General features: G+C 39.5%; 1 protein-coding gene across 2 annotated transcripts in view; it reads right to left on the reverse strand.

Moving 5' to 3' along the window:
* Window positions 1-21,101, reverse strand: part of trip4 (thyroid hormone receptor interactor 4) — a 65,104-nt gene that overhangs the window by 20,090 nt on the left and 23,913 nt on the right. For both annotated transcript variants that reach the window (XM_035628703.2, XM_047331639.1), the window contains exon 12: window positions 17,307-17,409. In XM_035628703.2, the coding sequence (XP_035484596.1) occupies window positions 17,307-17,409 (103 nt within the window). The remainder of the gene's footprint in view (window positions 1-17,306; window positions 17,410-21,101) is intronic.

A 21,101-nucleotide genomic window follows, 5' to 3' on the forward strand; every position in this document is an offset into this window, starting at 1 on the left:
GGTGTATCTTTAGTTGCGTTTAAGTGAGTTCACTTTCTTTCATCAAATTGGACACATTGGTCTAAAGACTGGATAAGAAGTGCTCTATCTTTTCATTTTCTCATTTCTGCTTGCTGTGGCTCCAGTACCCGACACCGTGGGGATCTCAGGCAATCTCATGTGAAAAGCCTTTTTCAAGTAGCGTGCTACCCAAACACACCATTTTCACAATGAAATCTGCGCTGGTATAATAAAAAGGCTAATATTAAGCTGCCAGTGGCTGCTATTAAGAGCTCGATGAATGCAGTAAAACAGACACAGTCTTTATTATGCTTATCAATTCTGCTTTTGTATTTTTCTCTGTAGTTGCTTGGTGTTTTAAATTATTGAGGTGGGGGAGAATATGTTTGACAGCTGGTTAACTGAGTAAGCCTGCTAAATGAATCTGAACACAGGGTCAGACAGATTTTCTGTGTCTGATCAGCTGTTTCAGGCTGGTTATGGTTCGAATCATGCTAAGCCAAACTGCCTTCGACCTTTGCACCAACTGTCTAATGTGCTTTTGGCAGTGATTTGGACATAGCTTTCATGTTGTCATGTTAGCGGAAAGCACAACAGGCTGAGCAAACACAGCAACAGCATTAACAACAACAACAACAACAACAAGATTATTGAACCGGCTTTAAATAAGATGCTGAATACATAATGTCAGATGACTAAATATGAACCAGGTTTTTTTTTACTAATTCTGAACAAGTCTTGAAAGCCAAAATTATATCTGGTAGCCTCAAAATGTTATACACAATCTTCTCTGCACTAAATGGCAGACAGATGTAGTGAGCTAACGAACAGAGAGGAGCATGTAGAAACTAAAGAGCTAGAAATGTCCCTGAGGAGTTGGTAGAGTGAATACAGAGTGAAGATGGGACCATAGTCCATAACAGCTGGATGTGTAAACAACCGTTTGCTGACAAGTTACGCTCATCCAGTTCCACTTAGCAGCTTTAAAGGGAGATGATATCATCACCTTCAAAGTTGACAAGGACCGTCTATCACTTCATGGAAGAGAAATTGAGGTTAATCTATGGACAGACCACTGGAGACGAAAAACATCCTGGAGTTCCCACAGTGCACATTGGTGCAAAACCGATAGCAGATCCAGCAGAGCAAGTCCAAAAGAGGCTTAAAGGCATAAAGTATAATCATATGCCAGTTTTACCAATATATTTTCATTTTGTTATTCTTTGAAAAAGGTTAAACTTAATCCCTCTGATACACTCATTTCATGTAAATACACACAGTCTTCCCAAAACCTACTTGTAACCTGTACCCTTTTTGTCTTCCCCCGATTCACTCCACCCATATTCTTCCAATTTTCCATTTGATCTCTGGATTACAAACAAAGGAAAAGTAACTAAGATGCAATAAAGGAACTATGAGACAAACTGATTGACTGAAAGGAGGAGACTTTGCTGTCTGACAAAAGAGAACCACTACAAAGTGCAGGTTCTGTTTCTCCACTAGCTGATTAATATCAAGTGTTGAAAATCAAACTAAACCAGGGAAAAAGGACAAAAGACAAACTAGACATTGGCCTGAATATTAAATAAATAAAAATACACCGGCAACCGGGGGAAATAAGTTCTTGATCTGACTCGTCAAACCCTTTAATTGGACACTTGGGAAACTTTTCCACTTTCATGGAGAGAAGGAAAAAATTACTCTTTGTAAAAGAGGCAAAAAAGAAGACTGCATTAAATATCTCATACAGAATAAATTATGTACTAAACCAGGACAAATGGTATGCATTTATAATGTCTTCCCTTATTCCAGATTCACTTAGAAGTGAGCCCTAATTCATAATGGTCTAATGTTTGAGTAGTTTTTATGGGGGGAAAAGTCAAAATTCTCTGAATCCAGCTTCTTAAATGTGAGTGTTTTCTGGTTTCTTTGCTCCTCTATGACAGTTAACGAAATATATTTGGTGTGTGGAAAAAACAAAACATCATGCTGGGGTTTGGGGAAACTAGGTGAACATTTTTCATCATTTTATGACATTTTATGAACCAAACAACTAGTCGATTAATCGAGAAAATAATCAAAAGATTACTCGATTATGAAAATAATAATTAGTTGCAGGCCTAGTTTCTTCACAGTTTATTTAGGCAATATACTTCCATCTTTTTATATAAAAAGAGTTAGCCATTGACTTTTTGGACTTGCAACAAAAAGGTGCATTTCAGAGCAGCATTAATTCTTAATTTTTAACTTGATGAAAATGTCTGCCTTCAACTTTTATATCAGGGAATTCTGAAAAGAAATACTGCAATCAACAGTGCTGTCTTGTGTTTCAAATGTAGCACTTCGGTATTTGGTTTTGTATGCATGAACACGCCTCGTTTTAAAACTGCGGCTACTTTCAACAGATTTCTTAAGGTTCCTAAGGTGATCTCGTCTTCGCTCATTTGACGGTGCTAATGAGATTTTACACAATGACACTGCATGTGCAGTCACTCTGCACAAGAATTGCATGTGCCACAGTGAGCTATATTACCATATCACCATCTTTCCAGGCAGCCTCTTTTCCCTACAAACCATTACTCGCTGCCTCGCCTCATTAGCATTGCAAATAACACCTAAAGCAAGAACAGTGATGGCAGCAGCAGCAGCAGAGGAAATAGGACAGAATTAACAAATAGTGTTCAGAGCGTGGAAAGAACGGAAGGAACAGTAAGTAGGAGGGTGACGAGGAGGAGGTGGCAAAAGCGACAGTACAAATCTGATTAGACCTTAAACTCACACATTCTTAGATGACATCCATTTCTACTGATGACATACCTCACTCCTCACTAATCCCATTTGTGCACAGTTCCCTCTTTCTGACAGGGGAAGATCTAGTGTTTACAGTTAAAGTGCAGAGGCCCCGACACCTTTAGACATTACAAATGTAATTTATCAAACATATCGTGAGAGTTAAAACACATTTTGCTGTCAAATCTTTGATCTTAGAACTGAGAGAACCACAATCTTTTATTCTACTTGGCAATATCACTACGGGGTTTTCTTCAGTGCTGCAGAAACTAGTGCTAGATTTCATAAAAGTTTATATCTCAGTTTTCAGAAACCTTTGTTCAAAACAGTAGTTTATCCTTGGGGTTAAAATGTTATTGTGGATTGGGGGAAAAATCCTCACTGGAGGGAAAACTTCCTGCGGTATATGATGCATCATTTAGAAAATGACTGAAGTCAAACATTTGCAAGCAGCAATCAGACCAATACACTAATCGTTTGATTAACTACCAATGTCATTACCAGTACTCGTATCGATGGGCTGTTTTGACAACTTTAATTAGTTTAAGGCTTTTTCTTACTCAATAAAATGTTTTGAGATGTGGTTTTGCTGCCTCATTTAATGGTTGTCATCTAAATCCACCAGTGCAGTCGTCTCATTCCTCTGATTCAGTTGATCTTAATGATATACACAGAGTTGTTCAGCTCCATTAATTCAAGATGAATTTTGTTCAATAAGGACATTTAACTACTGTGTACTGCTCTCTTCAGATTTGCCTCCTGCTTCTTTTAAGGCTTCTGTAGTTTAACACCATCAAGTGCTCAGCATTATAAACTTGAAAATGTTTTTGGAGAGGCTGCAGAAAGTGGTTTGTGTCAAAGACACTGCAGTCTGCAGTCAATTTTCCACACAGGTGCACAGACGACTTCACGATGTTCACAACCTTCATCTCAAAGTGATAATAATAAACTAATCTTATTAAACTGCCGCAGTTGTGCACACAGTGTTGACACAAACAAATAAAATGTATATTTAAAGCATGTTCCCTTTTTACAGGAATAGTTCAATATTTTGGTGAATAGGCTTCTTGTATTTTTTTGCCAAGAGTTACATGACAGGAGTGATACCAGCCTTGTGTCAATACAGGAACTACGGAGTGGCAGCTAGGAGTCAATTAGCTTAGCTTAGACTGACGGTTTTTACATTTCCTTTTGTGCACAGATTCAATAAATGAGAACAATTTGTTAATTAGTGAGATTTAAAAGGAACTTCTGAGCGAGCCCAACTGTTTTATCCCGCTTCCAGAGTTTCTGCTAACCTAAGCCTTTCCTGGTGCTAGGTCTTTCCCATTTATATATATTATTTACTCTTCCTTTTTTATGCTTTAAATTTTGTTTATTGTTTTCTTTATGCAAAAAACTGTGCTATATACTACTTGCCTTTAGTTAGCAAAAAGGCAAAAGTAGCATCAGTATTTTTTTTTTTTTAAAATCGTATTGTCAGTAAGAAGGGTAAGAAGTTAGCTGACGTTAATATAACTATACCCCTGGTTTTAGGATATAAAACTTTAAAGTTAGTAATGGCCATATGGGAAAACCACACCCCAAAGCAAACGACAAAAAAACAGATTTCCTTTTTTTTCATCCATTTCTTAATAGGTGGCTATTCCAATCAAAGCATGTTCAGCTGTAATCATGAATGAGCTGTACTATGGTGAAATAACGCCAGTGGTGAGTGACCAAATCAGGGGGTAATGGCCTTGGTATTCTGTAATGACATGGTATAGAGACTGAGGTCAGGAGGAAGAAAAGGGCAGGCCGTGATGTAAGTGCCACCACTCATCATCTGGTAAAGTCAAGGTCAAGACCTTTTGTCTCTCCAAGGTATTTCTGTTACGCTTTTAAAAGAAAGAATGGCTAGAGAGTCAGATATGTGGGCAAGCCAAGTCATTCAGTTTACAGGAAGTTAAATTGTATTAAAATACACTATGTATGTGTTTATTGACGACCACTAGACTATACTAGTTCACTTTTTGCTCAATAATCGGAAATTGTAAAGATAAAACCAGGGCCCTTCTCTGAATGAGTCTGGCGACCATGTGGCGTTTCTTTCTAAATGTTGACGCCCCTCTCACAGTGGGGGCAGGCTGGACTCGCATGCTTTGGCACTGCTCAACACACAGTGGGGGTAACACAAGGAGCCCTATAGTGCGGTAATGCAATATTCATGGTGGGGTGTGAGCAGGGCAGTTAAACACAGCAGAGTTGTGAGAAGACCTTCCAACCCTCTATCAGGGAGCAGCTGCTGCCTGGGCTTGCTCCTCTCTCCACAGCCCATCCTCTTTGCTCTCAAGCATTGTCTCCGTCGTTCTCTGCCCTCCCCTGTTTCCCTCTCTGCTGCCTCTCACTCAACCATTAATTTTTAATCACAACTTAAATGGCTGCCTTGGCAGCGGCTGTGGGGGCAGCAAGTCAAGGGCTCTTGCCTCTGGTTACAAAGTAGGAAATAAATTTGAAGAGATCAAGCTAAAGCATACGGGGAGGGAGAGGGCTGACAGGGGAGAAATGTGCAGGAAGGAAAAAATATCAACTTGCTGCTGCCATTACAGCTTAATTAGAATTTCAACTCTTTCATCTGGCAAACGCTACAGCAAATTGAGATCAAATTAAGATAAAGAATTGAATTTTTTTGGAGGTCATGAGAAAGTAAGAAAGGAGGAAATTGGATTCAAATAATGAGAGCGTTGCTCGGGTTGGTCAACTGGCGGTTATACTGTACACTGAAACAATTAATTGATCAATCAAGATTACTAAACTTAATAATATAATCAATCAATCAATAATTGATAATCAATTTAAATGTTTTGCTATTTTTCTGGCAACAATGCAAAATAATTGCTTGTTTCAGCTTCTTGATTGTACAGATTTTCTGGTTTCCTTGGTCACATTGGGTTCACATTGTAAATTCCGTGGATTTATGCTGTTAATCTGAATTTTTTTTTTTTAAAACAAGCTATCCAAGATCACACCCTGGGCCTTAGGACATTAAGATGAGTCGTTTACTAGGATTTGTGGAATTATATAGACCCAATGATTAATCAATCGATTGAGAAAAGAACTAGAGAATTAGTCAGAGAAGTTGCAGCCCTAGCTGACATTTACTGCTGAAAACCACCACAAAATAGAAAGCGTATATAATAAAAAACAGCTGACAGTAAGAGCGTATTTAAGGTTGCATTACTTATTCATGAGGGACAGGGTTGTGTGGATGTTGTCAGTAGGGTGGCTGCACTCAGGTTTTCCCCTGCATTTTTCATTTTCTGTATTGGGGGTGGTCTGACCCACTCTTGTAATGAGAGCTCGAGTCACGGTCTGTTTGGAGTCCCGGGGCAACGTCGCGCAACCATGCCCCTGGATCACTGCTCGAGCACACAGGCCCCTACACAGCCACTGTTTGCTCAGACTTCACTTGGACTGTAAAAGTCAAGCCTTGTTGACACATCTGTGCTGTCTCTCCCCGAGGCTAATGGCTATTACATCTGTCTGCTTCTCTTCAGAAGGGAGTGGAAAACTACCAGAATCAAATGCTCCTTTGAAAACAGACAAAGTGAAAACGCTGACAGCTGACGGAGAGCTGACGGCCTCCACTGAGGGGAGCAACCACTGTTGGTCTTTCTCACAAGTGCAGTAAGGTGATTACATTGGTTGAGATGTGTTAATGGCCTTATGGGAAGAAAAGTGTGTCAATGTTTATACTAATATAACTTGTGTTCTTCACAGGTCAGAGGGGTTTGATTCAACTTTATGATTATTTTGGAGGCTGTACTTTGTGGTGCTGTTGTATTATGTTGCGTAATACTGAAAAAAGTGTTTCTGACATTTTGTTCACCCCATTTATTTAAACAAGGGTACGTACAAGTAACAGAAACACCTTTCTAAAACAATTTAAACACACACTGAACATTATAACCATGACAACTGTTGTATTATGCTACATTAGTTTAAGCTAGTTGTCAGCATAGTGTATATTGTTTTAGGGGAGCAAATAGATTTAATATTTTCTCAATTAACTGATAATTCGCATACTATATAATGTTAAATGCCTAAAATATATATATTTATTATCAAATTAGCCAAAGAAAAACTAGCAAATACTTCAGAAGAAGCTGCAAGGGAATCTTGAAATATTAAAATTTAAAATAATAAATCACCAAAACAAGATATTGATTATAGTTGCATGTTAAGTCTTATTTTTCTTATGATCGTTTAATGAATTAATAAGATTGTTTCAGATCTAATAGATATCCGTGTATAACATGTCAGTCGATAAGTAACACAGATTGAAGTGCCTAAATATTAAAAATATGTGAGGTGATTATTCAAAAAATAAAGAACATATCGGTCGATATTATTCAAACTCTCAAATATCACAATTGGTACTGATAAAAACAATACACTATCCATTGAACTATACAACCAACTCACGTTTTGCAGACTTTGGTGTAAACCTCACTTTGTATTTGACTGCAAAAACGTTCACTGACACTTTTTTTGACCCTGTTAAGTGACTCATTAGCCGTGTTGTGTAGTTTAACATCCTCACCTTCGTCAGCTCCTTGAACTGTGCAAATAATCCACATATTGATCCTCGATTTCTAAACCGGACAAATCAACAATATCAAGGCGGAAGGCTAACTGCATTTATGCAAACTAGCTGACCTCTCCCAATCAATCAAACACACGCAGACACACACACACACACACACACACACAGACGAGAGTAATCTTTCATTAATCAAGGACATCGATCACATTACGAAGCACCTCTGTCTTTACCCCCCCCCCCCCCCCCCCCCCAAATGCTGACCCAGATTGACGACTCTGAAAGACCCAGATTAGAGAAAGAGAACAAAGGGAGAGAATAAAAAGGAAATGTAGGACTGCACTGTGAAATCCAAAGCCCCTTTTCCACCGTTCCCCATAAAATAATACCCACTAACATCTGGCCTTTGTCTGACATGGGAATGGATACATCTGTATTCGCCTCGACACTAATTTCTTCTTCTTCTTCATTTTGGTAGTCTAGACGCTGACGCTGCACCTTTTCCAGCACAACGTCACGAATTACATTGAACTTCCGGGCGTTGGGATGTCATTTGTGTACAAACATCGTGTACTGATTTTTTTTTTGTATTGTGTGTTGTGTTTCATGCTTCGGACATGTTGGTTTGGGACGTGTTGGTTTTCGACGCTCACTCCAACTCCTCAATCTCTTTTTTTACCAGGTGTACATGCATTCAAAAGACCTGCTAATTTTGATGTGAAACTGGTATAAAAGTGCAGTGAATGCACCTTGTGCTTCTCCATTCATGTACACAGACCCTGACCAGTATGAATAAAGACTGTGGGACCATAGAAGAAACTGGTGCGTTGGGTGCTTTGGAAGGAGATGAGCGCCTGAAGCTATCATAAGCTATCAACAGCGACTTTTAAATCATCGAAATTGTTGTATAACAAAAACCTATATGTTTTGAAATCCACTGTTCTGAGTGCATGATACAGGCTTCCCTCTGCCTGCTACACTTTCATCCATGTTATATTCTCATGATTAAATCGGTTTCATCCTCAGGAGTGTGAGCCCCTCAGGCATCAACAGAAAAACTGGGTTATGCAGCAACACAGTCGAGGACACAGTAAGCTTGTCAAACACACCTACAGCATATTTTAAAGCCCTCATCACACAGATGATAGATGCAAGCGATTCAAACCAAGGCCACAATTATCTATTAAGTGTATGTATGGTTGTGTTACATGTATTTGCCACGCATACAAATGCAGCTAATTCATTTTTTACATATTCAAATAATAATTATGGCCGCAAGCGGCAACTGTGGGCTCAAGTCCTTTATTGCTTAATGGAAGGAAGAAGCTCAATTGGCCCAAATTAAAGCCACAATGAGTGGGTTTAGAAAAAACATGCAAAGTCACTTAAGTTTCTTTCATTCTGTTTAAAACAGGGAGACAATCAAGACTTAAAGAGTCTGCAGCATTTTAATATTCATAGAGACAGTGTAGGATGTCTCCATTGAGTTTATTTACTCAAAGGCATCTTGGAGTCATGAGTAAATAAATGACAGTTCACGCTCCCTTGCACCAATCAATAGGTCAATTTCATTCAATTTGTTGAGATTCTGTCCTCTAGAATTTGGCTTTTTTTCAAATATAATTGCGATGCCCCCTATGAGCCAGGCACAAAATGCTTTGGTAGAAATGTTCCCATTTACGACCTGAGGATATCTACTAATATTTATGATGACAGTTAAGGAATAATGGCCAATGTCTCACCAACACCCACTCAATGGAAGTTCATTATTTTGAAAACACGATTAAAATATCAAGAAGCTTTATGTACATTTTGTACAAGATTGGTCCAGTGATGATCTCCACACAATTTGGGCGAAATTGGACTTTGGCGTGCAGGAGATGTTATGAAAGTGTTTTGCAAAAAATAAGAGAGGGTTGAAGGGAAGAGCAAATTGAGCTGGATTTCAAGTCGATCAATCTTAATTTGTAACGTTGACTGATAACGCTTGGTTAAGATACAGAAAGACCAACCTATTGCTACAAAAAAGGGCAATTTCTTGGCACAGCAGATTCAGCCTTTAGCGAGACAGAAACCAAGAGGTTTCACTACCAAAGGCAGCTGATAAAACCTCTGAGCTCAAATGTAATGAAATACCACAAAGCTCTCAGGTGAAGCATGTCTTCGTCAAGGGCTGTATAACTAATTTTCATTTTATTTTCCCAAAACAAAATACACAATAATCTCCCTCAGGCATACGACACAAGCCAGATTTTCTTATTGAAATAAGTACCGTAAGACAAACATGAACCTACACATGGAAATGTGTTATAGGTAACCGGTTGGAAGGGCTTGCAGAGAAGCCAAAGTGTACTCCTCCCAAAGCATCGTGCAGACCTTGATACAAGCTGATTGGTGGATTCCACTCTTGTGAGGGGTGAGCAGGTTCAAAGCAGGAAATAAAACGTCTTATGCTGCAGCTGCCCCGAAGCTTTGGAACAGTTTACAGTTTACAATCGAGTGTCCAACCCTCTCCGTAGACATGTTTTTAAGGCTAAACTGAAATAGTGTCCTTAAGGTTTTGATCTCCACGTTTTAGCCTTAAATATATTTTATATTTACGACCATGGCATAGTTCTGTTAAGTCATCTTTTAAACAACGCCCTAACGATGTTATGCTGTGTTATTTGTCTTGATGTTATTTTATTGTATGTGCTTTAGAATTATTTCGAAGAATAAAATCTTTCCACCCTTACACAGGGTTGTCAATGCCTTTTTCTATTCCCAACTCCATTTCTGTAACGCCCTCTGTACAGTTATTACTCGGGCTTCAGTGCATCGCCTTCATTTGGTTCAAAAGGCCACAGCTCTGATTATTACTCATTCAAGAAAACGTGACCATTTAACGCAGATCGTGACCTTGCTGAATTAGCTCCCTGTTTGTTTTCACATTGATTTGGAGTCTTTATTGATGACATCAGACACAACAAAGCCCTATGTATATTAAGGGCGGCCATCTTAGATCAGCTGCTTTAGATTTTCACTTAATTTTATAGTTGTTTTTTGGAAGCAATTTGTAACTTGAAAAGTGCTATACAAATAAAGCTCATTATTATCATTATAAGCTATCTACCTTAACGAAAGGTCTCTATCTTAATGTTTGTTCACTGAAAAATACTAATCCCATGACCATGAAGCAAAATACTCTGGTTTTTTTTAACAGATCCTAATTTAGCTGCCAGTGAATGCAGTTCAACACGCAGGAGTGTTGTCACTGTATCTGTAAAGACAAGCAGCTCTGGTCGGCTGCAGTTTATCGCTTGGGGCTTCTCTCCTGCCTCCATGCCTGTGTACTCTGGTCTCCACTCAACAGCTCAGCTCTCTCCCCCTCTCGTCTCCTCTCGCCATTAACCGGCTGACAGATCAGTAATAAACACAGCCTGTCACCTTCAAGGCCTGCCTCTCATTTACTAGAGAACACATGAAACCCTGCTCTCTCTCTCTCTCTCTCTCTCTCTCTCTCTCTCTCTCCTCTCTCTCTCTCTCTCCCTCCTTCATCCACTGGGCTCATTCGAGCTGAAACCTGATTTTTGGCCCTGACTGCCTCCGAGGCAGCAAATTCTCCTCTGCACCCAGATAGTCCTGAAAGGCATGAATATTAAATGGAAAATCCATGAATAAATAACAAAAACAGGACTTCCGCCACTCTGACCTCTTTCTGTCTCCCAGTGGTAGATGACAGAGGAGGGGAGAAACAAAGGAGGGGGGAAAAAAAATCATGACCACCTCAGGAGAGAAGGTGGACATTTGTCGGGTAATTGGCTTTCTCTATACCTGCATTCCCATGGCGCTGTGATTTCACACATAAAACAAAGTGGTAATAACAAGGTAACAGTGCAGCTTGATGGTTAGCACGGCAAAAATTCCACTCCAATATTTTCACTGGGAATATATTGTGCCATTTCCATATGTGCCGCAACCTGAGGGGTAAAAGTCATACATATTGCAACAGCCCCATAATGTATGCGTGGGAAATGCAAATTAAATTGAGAAGAGAGCTCTAAGTGCAATGTGTACAAGGGATATGATGTTGACTGTATAACAACCAAATAAAGAGAATCATTTATTTGTGATGTATACTCACTAGTCCCTCGGCTCGTGGCTGTTACACAGGAACAAGTAAATATAGATTTCTTTGCCTCAAGCAATTCCCAAAAGTGTGCTTAATATGTATTGTACTGGATTTCAGTGGTCTGTATTTTTTTTTTCTCCAACTGAGCACATGGAGACAAATGATGAGCCAAGCATACAGTGGCTTCCAGTGAATAAGTTACTAGATGTGTTGCTACTGTCAATCGCCGGCAATCGGAGAACAGAGAGTTGAGTCCGTTAAACAAAACTCACTTTGATCAATAGTGATTTTTAAGAAGCCAGACTCTACTGTTGTTACCATGTGCCAGGCACTGGTTTCAGCTACAGCCATTCAGAATATTTACATTGTCATCTCATAACTGCCTTTTGATATTGCATTAACCTTGTCTTCAGGCTCATTTCTCGGAAACTTTACTCATCAGCTGGTATTTAGCTTTAAATTACGAGGCTATTTCCAAGAAAAGCCCCCCCCCCGCGCTATTTGGTACCAATTATACGGGAAATGGAATTGTTACAGTGATTAAATATATTTGAGTTTTTAAAGTGGGGGAAAAGCCCAGAAGACAATTTCCATTAGAGTTTCCAAGTAAAACAAACCAAAAAAATATTAATTTGAATTCTTCACGTCTTTGAAAGACAGTATATAACAGATCGGCTATGTAATCAGTAAATATTGATCTAACTGATATGCTCTATATGTTGAATTACATGCTTAACAATTACCTCAGCCAAGGTTACATGATTGGTTCGGTTTGTCTGTTTGTTTGTTGGCATGACCATTTTATTTCTTTTAATCAAAAATAGGTTTTGTAAAAGGAACTTTATGATGGATTCTTCACAAATACATAAGATTTTAAATATTTGTATGGAGATGGAAATGCAAGTTTCGTAGGTGGAGGATTGCTCATCCATGGCGTAGGGTCTGCATTCTCTGAGTTGCTCTTGTTTGTTGTTTTGCATCTGAAACATTGTTTCTTATGGAATGGTGGGGAAAAAAGGCCAATAATTGTCTGACCTCTTTATCGAAACAACATGAGTTTGCTTGGCTGCAAGGTAAAAACACCCCCCCCCCCCACCCACCAGTGGCTCTATTCTTGTGTTTCTCACAGTGTTACTGCTAGAGGACTGTTTGCTGTAGTACTGAAATAACAATGTGGTAAAATGCTGCAATTTGTCAATAATTACCCAGCCTGCTTCTTCTTTGAGCTTTAGAATAAAGCACTGACTGGCGCGACTACAATTCATTTCCACCTTTTAACCCTTAAATCAAATACAGCCTCTTTCTTTTGTTTTTAAAACACTCAGTTTGCGCATAAATAGATGGACAATGCAACACAAATAAAACAGTGTGGCTGGTGAGGCTTTCCATCGCTAATGGGTGAGGAAAACTCTCAACATATCTAATTCTATCAAGCAAGAGCAAGAGAACATTTGTACATTCATGCTCAACAATCTGCAACTACAAACTGAATTACAGTTTCCACAAATGTGATATTGTAGGAAAATAATTGTTTGGATAATATAAGTGTTATAAAATGTTCAGTATTGATATCTGTTGGAATGTCTATTAAAGAAGAAATGGAAGAAAATTAATTTGGTGCCTGCGGCTCAAGACGGGAGAACTACTTTGTCGACCTTGAGCTTCTTTGAAATGCCTCCAGTCTCTGGTGATTTTGATATATACAGTATGTGTCGATGTCTTACACCGCAATAGATAAAAAGATCTCATCAAGACCTGCTGCTGAGGCTGAATCTCTCATCTTAGCAATTATACCCATGACTTCCCTTCCCTGCGTGGAGTTGGACCCAACCTCAGCAAAGGAGAGCTCCCTTTGTATCTGCTGGGAAACCATTGGTGTGACTAATCTTTGTAGAAAAAGATGAGCCAATATTCACAAACTCACTCAGTCGCTGACTCATATGTATTGTCACAAGATTTACACAAGATGCTGGGTAACAACCTTTTCATTCCCTTCTGCACTTTCTGTCGCACTATATGTCAATAATTTGAATGTGCTAAGCTTATGTGTGAATGTGTTGCTAGCCTTTATGTTGGATCAACTAAATAAGAACAAAAGAACAATCTCAGCTTTATCACTTAGCATTAGATTTGAAGCCTGCTAAATTATCCAAAGATGGAACAAAAGGGATTCGGTGTCTTGGGCTTATCGACCATGTTTTGAACACTATAGACGAAAGACTGTATATGAAAATGGACGTAGTCACTCTGTCTGGAAAATTGAAGCCCATGCGTGGCCTGTAGTGCCTGAAGTCTGTATTCTTTGGAAGGACCAGTTGGGGGCGACTTCACTGGTTACAAATAAAAGTCCATTTAGTCCTTTTAGAAAAAGACTCTACTTAACATTTTCCCTGAGGATTTTATGGTCTCAATCTCTAGTTTAACATCTTCTTCAATACAGCATGATGTGCATTTTGTAAATCCTCTCAGGATCATATACTGTTATGGAACTGTTTTTCAGTTTCATCTTTTAACACTTCAACTAGAAATAGGGCTGAAAGGGTAAAACTGTTCACTAAAAAATATTATTCTTGGGTGAAAAACAGGTTTGGTTTGACATATTGTATTAGAGATGATATACACTGCATGGGGAAAAAAACGTCTTATGGTTTGTGTTTCACTTTTCTATCTGTGTATACACAGACACATCGTACAGAGAATGTCAGGCTATTAAAAACATGGGGGGGGGGGGGGGGGGGGGGGGGGGGGGTTGAGAGAGGGATCGCTGTAAGGAAGAGGAAAAAGGAAATCTGGGTTCAAGTCAGAGAGCCAAATAGCTTTCAACACCCAGACTGACCTTCAGCACACAAACACACACACATACACACAGATAGAAATGTTCACAGGATGTGGCTATAAACCATAATGCACATCCCTTATTACAGGGAGTGAGCCTTGGCTGTGTGCCATTTTAAATGCCACAGACTCCCACCCCCCACAGGGAGATGACTGATCAACCTGAATTTGTATCTGGCAGTGCCGAGCATACTATCTACAAAGCTGACTGTAAAACTGGCTGGAGAGAGAGAGAGAGAGAGAGGCAGCATCCGATTATTTGATAATTGCCAAATGCATCCTGGAAAGTCCATCAGTGTTTGGGCTGTGCTCTGTCCTTTATAATCTTCCAGCTACAATATGGAATATTACTACACTTCCGCCAAAGCTAATACTGATGATCCTTCAAGAAACGACAGGCAAGTCTGCAGCGTTGAACAGCTTTCGGCTCATTTGTTAGGCTCGACAAATCAAAAAATTTCCAAGCACAAAATCCAAAGTGAAAAAAAGTGGCAGGTGAAGGAAAACAAACCTCTAACAAAGCAATGAGAAGATCTTTTCATCACTGGTTGCCAATGAATTTAGAGTTTTACTACTACATTCATACTAAAGTGTCTTATTATAATAACGGATGGGGATTATAGTAGGGCTGCAACTGATGATTATTTTCATTATCGATTGAACCGTCAATTATTTTCTTGATTAATTAAATAGCCGTTTGGTCCATAAAATGGTGAAAAATGTTGATCATGTTTCCCAAAAACCTCAAGATGGTGTTTTGTTTTGTCCACACACCAAAGATATATAGTTCAATGTCATAGAGGAGAAAAGAAACCAGAAATTATTCATATTTAAGAAGCTGAAATCAGACAATTCTTACTTTTTTTTTCATAAAAACTACTTGAACTGATTGATCGATTGTCAAAATAGTTGGCGATTAATTTAGTAGTAAATTGCTTATCAATTAATCGATTAACTGTTGCAACTCTAGATTATGTAGCATTTGAATTGTATTTATAGTGCATTTCAACCCCGGGAAAAATAATGGGAAGTGCATAAATAATAAACAATAAAAGCCTAGATTTAAGTTGTGGTGAAAAAATATGACTTGAATGGGACTCACAGAGAGTGTTTTATAAACTTAACTTTATTTTTGCTGTATCAAAGCTCAACTCACTGGCAAATGTCCAAACCACATTAATGATAATAACACTTACTACAACTACCTGCATTATGCAATAAGGCACTGAGTCAGTCAGCTGAATGCAATGCTAAAGCAGGAAACAGTACCGTTTTCCTGCTCATCCTGATGAGGCATGAGATGGACTGGCAATGCTAGTGGCAGGCAGATCTTGTCAATGTAAGCTGCTGTGGGAGCAAAAAAAAAAGAAGAAAATTCATGTGCTGAGAGCCACCCCCCCTCCCCTCCCTGTGTAAGATGAGCTGCAATGCCTTGACCCGTGAGAAGCAGTGGGAATTGAGGTGGAAGAGGGGGCGAGAGAGCAAGAGAGGGAGACGGTGAGAAAAGCTGCCTGTTGAATTAGACCGGCTGGATCAGGATAACCGATCCAAGATACTGGGCGAACATGTACAGCTGCACGGGAGCATATTGTGATGAATGTGACACTGCTTGAGCAGAACATGCAATATGTGCGGAACTGTACACGTGTAGAGAAAGACGACACCATGCAATTAATTACCCAACATTTTGAGGGTGTGATGTATTACACATTAGAGCTGCATGACAGATAGGACTGTGCAATGACGTTGCAGGTGAAGATGTCACAGATTGAGAATAAAAGTGGACCTACTGTACTTTAAATGACTGCAGGCAAGATTTATTTATGCATACTAGAAATGTTTTAATCATAATTTTGCGTTATTTGATCATTTTTCTTAATTCTGTGTTAGGGTGACATCACCAGTTTGTCCCTTTGGATATTTTAAATGGAAAAGAATGAACGAGCAGCTGCAGGTATATTATTGGTTAACAGTTTTCTTCAGGCAGGTTCAACAATTCTTAAAATCAACGTAAGATGCTGATTCATACAACCACAAATTACTCTGTTTAAATAATGTAGGCGCAGACTTCCCTGCAGCAATCTGTGCTTACGACAGCACGCCTATAACAATGTGTCAGCAAATCTTATCAAGTTCAGCCTTTTATTCAAGGACGTGCTCATGAAGGAATTAAATTTAAAAACAATTTAGGACTTGCAAGTGTACGTGAGTAGCCTGATTCTTCACTCCAGATGTAGTGTAGCAGGAAATTACAACAGTGTAAAAGAGCAGCGCTGACGACTTTAACAGTATTTACTGGAAAGAGTCTCACTGCTCAAACTTGACACATTTCTCAAGACCTAACGACATGCCATTTCATTTTTTCTGTTCAGGTCACTGCTAAACCTCTAAGACTTTCTTAACTGCTCATCATTGTCTCAAAGAGTGGAGCCAAGGCCATCATCTCCATTTCAGTGGAATAAAAAGGGCCACATCTCCTGCTACATTTTACTTTCAGCCTCTCCTCCTCCTCCATCGATCTGGAAAGATCTGAGCGACGCACAGCTGCATAAACAATCCTCTCAAGTCTTTAGAGGGTTTTGAAATATTAACAAAAGAGCTTGCAGGTACATCATTTCGCGGCAGCAGCAGCAGCAGTTATGGCAGCGGAGGGAAAACGTGTTTGAGAACTATTATAAATCACACAATACAGCAACAACATAGCACATCCAGGCCCAGCTTGTCCCCCAGGCAACCTGACAGCAGAAACCCATCTTTACAGATGGTTCTCAGAGAGAATCTGTACGTGTACTGTATGTGGTGGCGTAATTATGTTTCATTAATGCAAATGTAGTTTTATCCCCCATTTCTTTTTTTTCTTCTTACATGTCTACACCAATGCAGTGGAGAAAGCTGATAGAAAATAAATAAATAATAAAAAATTCTTGTTCGGCTCGGGCTAATTTCATAAGCTTCACTTGCCCCTGATATGAAAGAAGTGGGACTTACAGATCTTGTGCTTCCCTTTCATGGGGAATTTCACCAGCAGCTCCTGAGGGTTGGCACAGATGAAGACGAATGGGGAAGCGGACTCCTCACAGGTACCAGGGAACTTCAGGAAGAGAGAGAAATAGCAGTTTAGAAGTGGCCATATTGTGTACGGATCATGTAAAAACGCTTGATGCCCTGCATCGCAGCGATGAATCATTCAGTGAGCGTCTCTATTTATACGCCTAAATCATGCTCGATGTCCTCCTTTGCCTGATGTAATACTACGTGCCTGACAGCAACCGATAGTTATGAGTCTCACTGGGTCTTACGCACTATAATTACACGACTAATGATGCGGCTGTTAATGAGAGCAGTTGTACTGCTCGCGAGCGCCGAAGATGAGACAAAATGTATCACGACCAGCAACAAAATCCAAAAACATTCAATTACTTTTTCAGATAAAATCTTATGCATGTGTGAAAGACCACGGCATCACAGTAATAAAAATTATAGCATCCTAGGGACAATGCACAACCTGCAATCACTGTACATACCCCAATCAAGAAATGTGTTATCATGAAGTAATTCAAACCATATGATGACGAGTGAACGTGTCTAAAATATAAGGTCATAAGTTAATGCATTACATGATATAATTTGTTGTTTGGCTGCAATTTACGGTTATTTTCATAATCGATTAATCTGTTGATTATTTCCTTGATTAATTGCCTAGTTGTTTGGTCCATAAAATGGTTTCCCAAAACCCAAGATGATATTTTGTTTTGTCCACACACAAAAGAGAATTAGTTTTCTGTCACAGAGGAGCAGAGAAACCAGAAAATATTCACAAATCAGAAAATATTTACTTTTTATCCCATAATAACTACAGATTAATCGATTATCAATATGGCGAATAATTTAGTAATTGATTACTAATCGATTAACTGTTGCAGGTCTAATTTCTTGCAAAGCAACTTAATGATGATGTCACTCCCACCACACGATCATAAATTATTTCTCAATATATACAAGTCTTAGGGAATGTCTTTAATCCAATAGGATTCCGAGATATAGAATTTTTTGAACCATGCACAACGTCATTTTGGGTCTTTTTTGGGACTTCTTTGTCACGTCATATAATATCATATGATGCCTAATATATTTCTGATTAATATAAGCTTTACATTATCTCTGTAGCACCATTACTTGCAGAGAAATTTGGAAAATGTGTTTTTGGACCATATTTTTGTTGACCTTGACCTTTCTACCCCAAAAGTTAATCATCTGGAGATAAACTCCCAAGTAATATTCCCACCATGCTAGGTGAGAATACGTCTATGGATCATTGTGTTATTTTGTACACACCCACAAACACACACAGGGGTGAAAACAACAGCTATGCCAGCACGCAGCAAAAATATTAAAAACAACTTGTACAATATTTATGTTCACTTATTAATTACACACAAAATTGTTGATTTCCAATACATCATAATTTACTAAAAGCCTCCCCGTGAAATCTGCAGAAATACATCACATTTAACTGCATCCTTGACATATTTATGCGGACCATAAAACATGCCACACCACATTCCCATGAAGAAGAAGGTGTTTTACAGCACATAATTGATAGCAGCCTACAGCATACAGAGGTCCGGAGACAAGACATCGCCTCTCTCCCTCTCTCTCGCTGTGTTATTGATTGATCTCTCAGGTGAGAGCAGGGAATTGACTGACACAGTGACAAAGGAGTCATCTTTCCCATCACTGGCAGCCAACGGCTCTCGGCTCATCCAATTTCCTCCGGCGCTATCAGATAGTGCCCATGATTGCATCTAGCTGGCCGGGAAGCGGCTCTTTTCATGACAGCATGCTTTTTCCTCGGCCTCCCACTTCTCTTATTCACATCCTCCCTATCTCCCTCGAAGGAGCACTGAAGGTTGTGACAAATTTGGGGCTTTTAAGGGAAATCAACGGGGTCGGAAAAACCCATCTGTACGGCCCCTGACAAACTGGGGAAGGATGATGGAGATGTTTATTTCAGATTACAGTCCATATCAACTTGTGTAATACACTGGCATGTCATAAAATGCATAAACACCCTAAAAGAGCCCCCTTGATCCCTTATGGCAAATTCCAATTAAATAGCTCTTCCAGTCAAGTGCTCTTTCCTAGATTTCCCCCGACAGCTCTTTAACAAATTCATCTGTGATTTTTTTTTTGGTGGGCCTACACAAGGTGAAGGTTGCAAGTGTAGGATACTTTTATTGTCAACAAACCAACACAAACAATAAGTTCATCCTTGCATTCTATCTATCGCTTGTGTGGCTACAGCCTGATCTAGCTTATTCCTCTGTGCCCCAGAGCTCCATTGTTGACCAGACAGGATGAACAACGCTTCAGAGAGCCACACTGTTAAACTGTGCAACATGTTCCCTCATTGCCATCAACACAGACACTGTAGTTTATTTTGAGTCAGTCCCAAACACACCCATCCTGCTGCCATTTATACTCACACGGACCACAGATATGTATGAGGCCAATTTATGCTCTCTCAGAACTAGTTCCTACAATGTGTTGTTAAACCACATCAGAGATCGAAAGCGTTTAATGTTCTGAATGGCCACAATTCAGGTGTAGTTAAACGGCAGCTGGCAAAGGGAGACGGGGTAAAATGGTTGCACATTTTCCGACAGTCTGGGTGGATTCGGATTGTCCTTCCTATCGTCTGTTCCTATCTAATATTCCTTGACCTCAGTGGAAAACGTCACAATGTCAAGGAAAGGTGTAAAGGAGGATTCATAGAACTTAAGAAGAGCCGACAGCTCAGAGAATCCGACTCTACTTTCACTATACTACGAAATACTGCTGGGTCACTTCAAGATTAAGGAAACTTCCTAAGCCAATTTGACAATTCGACCGCAAACCTCTCTGCCAGGAAGATGGAGGAAAGAAGGCTAATGTCTGCAAATGTTGCTTCTGACCCTTTTCTGAATTTTCCTTCCAGCCCCCAAGTAAAACTGTGTGAATACAGCGGGAAAACGTCCGGAAAATTCACAGTGAGCAAGTCGGTGCTTTGATATAAGAACACAAAAAACACTGCTTTTCCGCAGACGTCACAGAAATGTTCTGGTAATTTTCCGGATGGTTTGAACAGGTTTGTCTCGGACAATCTCCGGCTGCCTTTCGTCATATGTGACAGGAAAACCCATGTCTGAAAACAGTTTTAATGTTGGACTTGGTTGTTCACAGGAAAAGTGCCACAATTAGTTGTAAAACAAAACAAAAGAGAGCTAGAGAGAGAAGTTCAAACAGAGTAATTTCTCAACCTATCCAATAGTCCGACCAACAGCACTGACGGAGGAAGATAAGAAAAGATGGACATTTATTGATTCCCCGCAGGGAAACTTCAAAGTAAGCGTATACTGGCCCCAGCAGTGCCTGACAAGTGCACTATTGTTACCGCTTCCAGTTATATTTGCTGAAAACTACAGAGCCTCGCAATTTTCATAAATTGCTGAGCAAAAAACTAAAAGATATTTTTGACCTATTTACAAAAGTGCCTAGTGTAACAGTGAGGAAGTGGACGAGCTGCGTAGTACAGATGGATGACAGCCGCGTATGATAAACAGACACCTGATTTATTTCAGTGTTCACCACACTGTGCAGTCGTAGCAAAAACAACGCCGGGTTGTCAAGGAAATGAGGTGAACCTGCATCAGATCAATCAACTCCGTGCCAACGCACAGTCCTGGTATATTGACTGTTTACAATGCGATTGGTGTAACGAAAGATAAAAATCATTACGGACGT

The sequence above is a fragment of the Scophthalmus maximus genome, chromosome 4 (assembly GCF_022379125.1).
Source record: "Scophthalmus maximus strain ysfricsl-2021 chromosome 4, ASM2237912v1, whole genome shotgun sequence".
Taxonomy (NCBI): Eukaryota; Metazoa; Chordata; class Actinopteri; order Pleuronectiformes; family Scophthalmidae; genus Scophthalmus; species Scophthalmus maximus.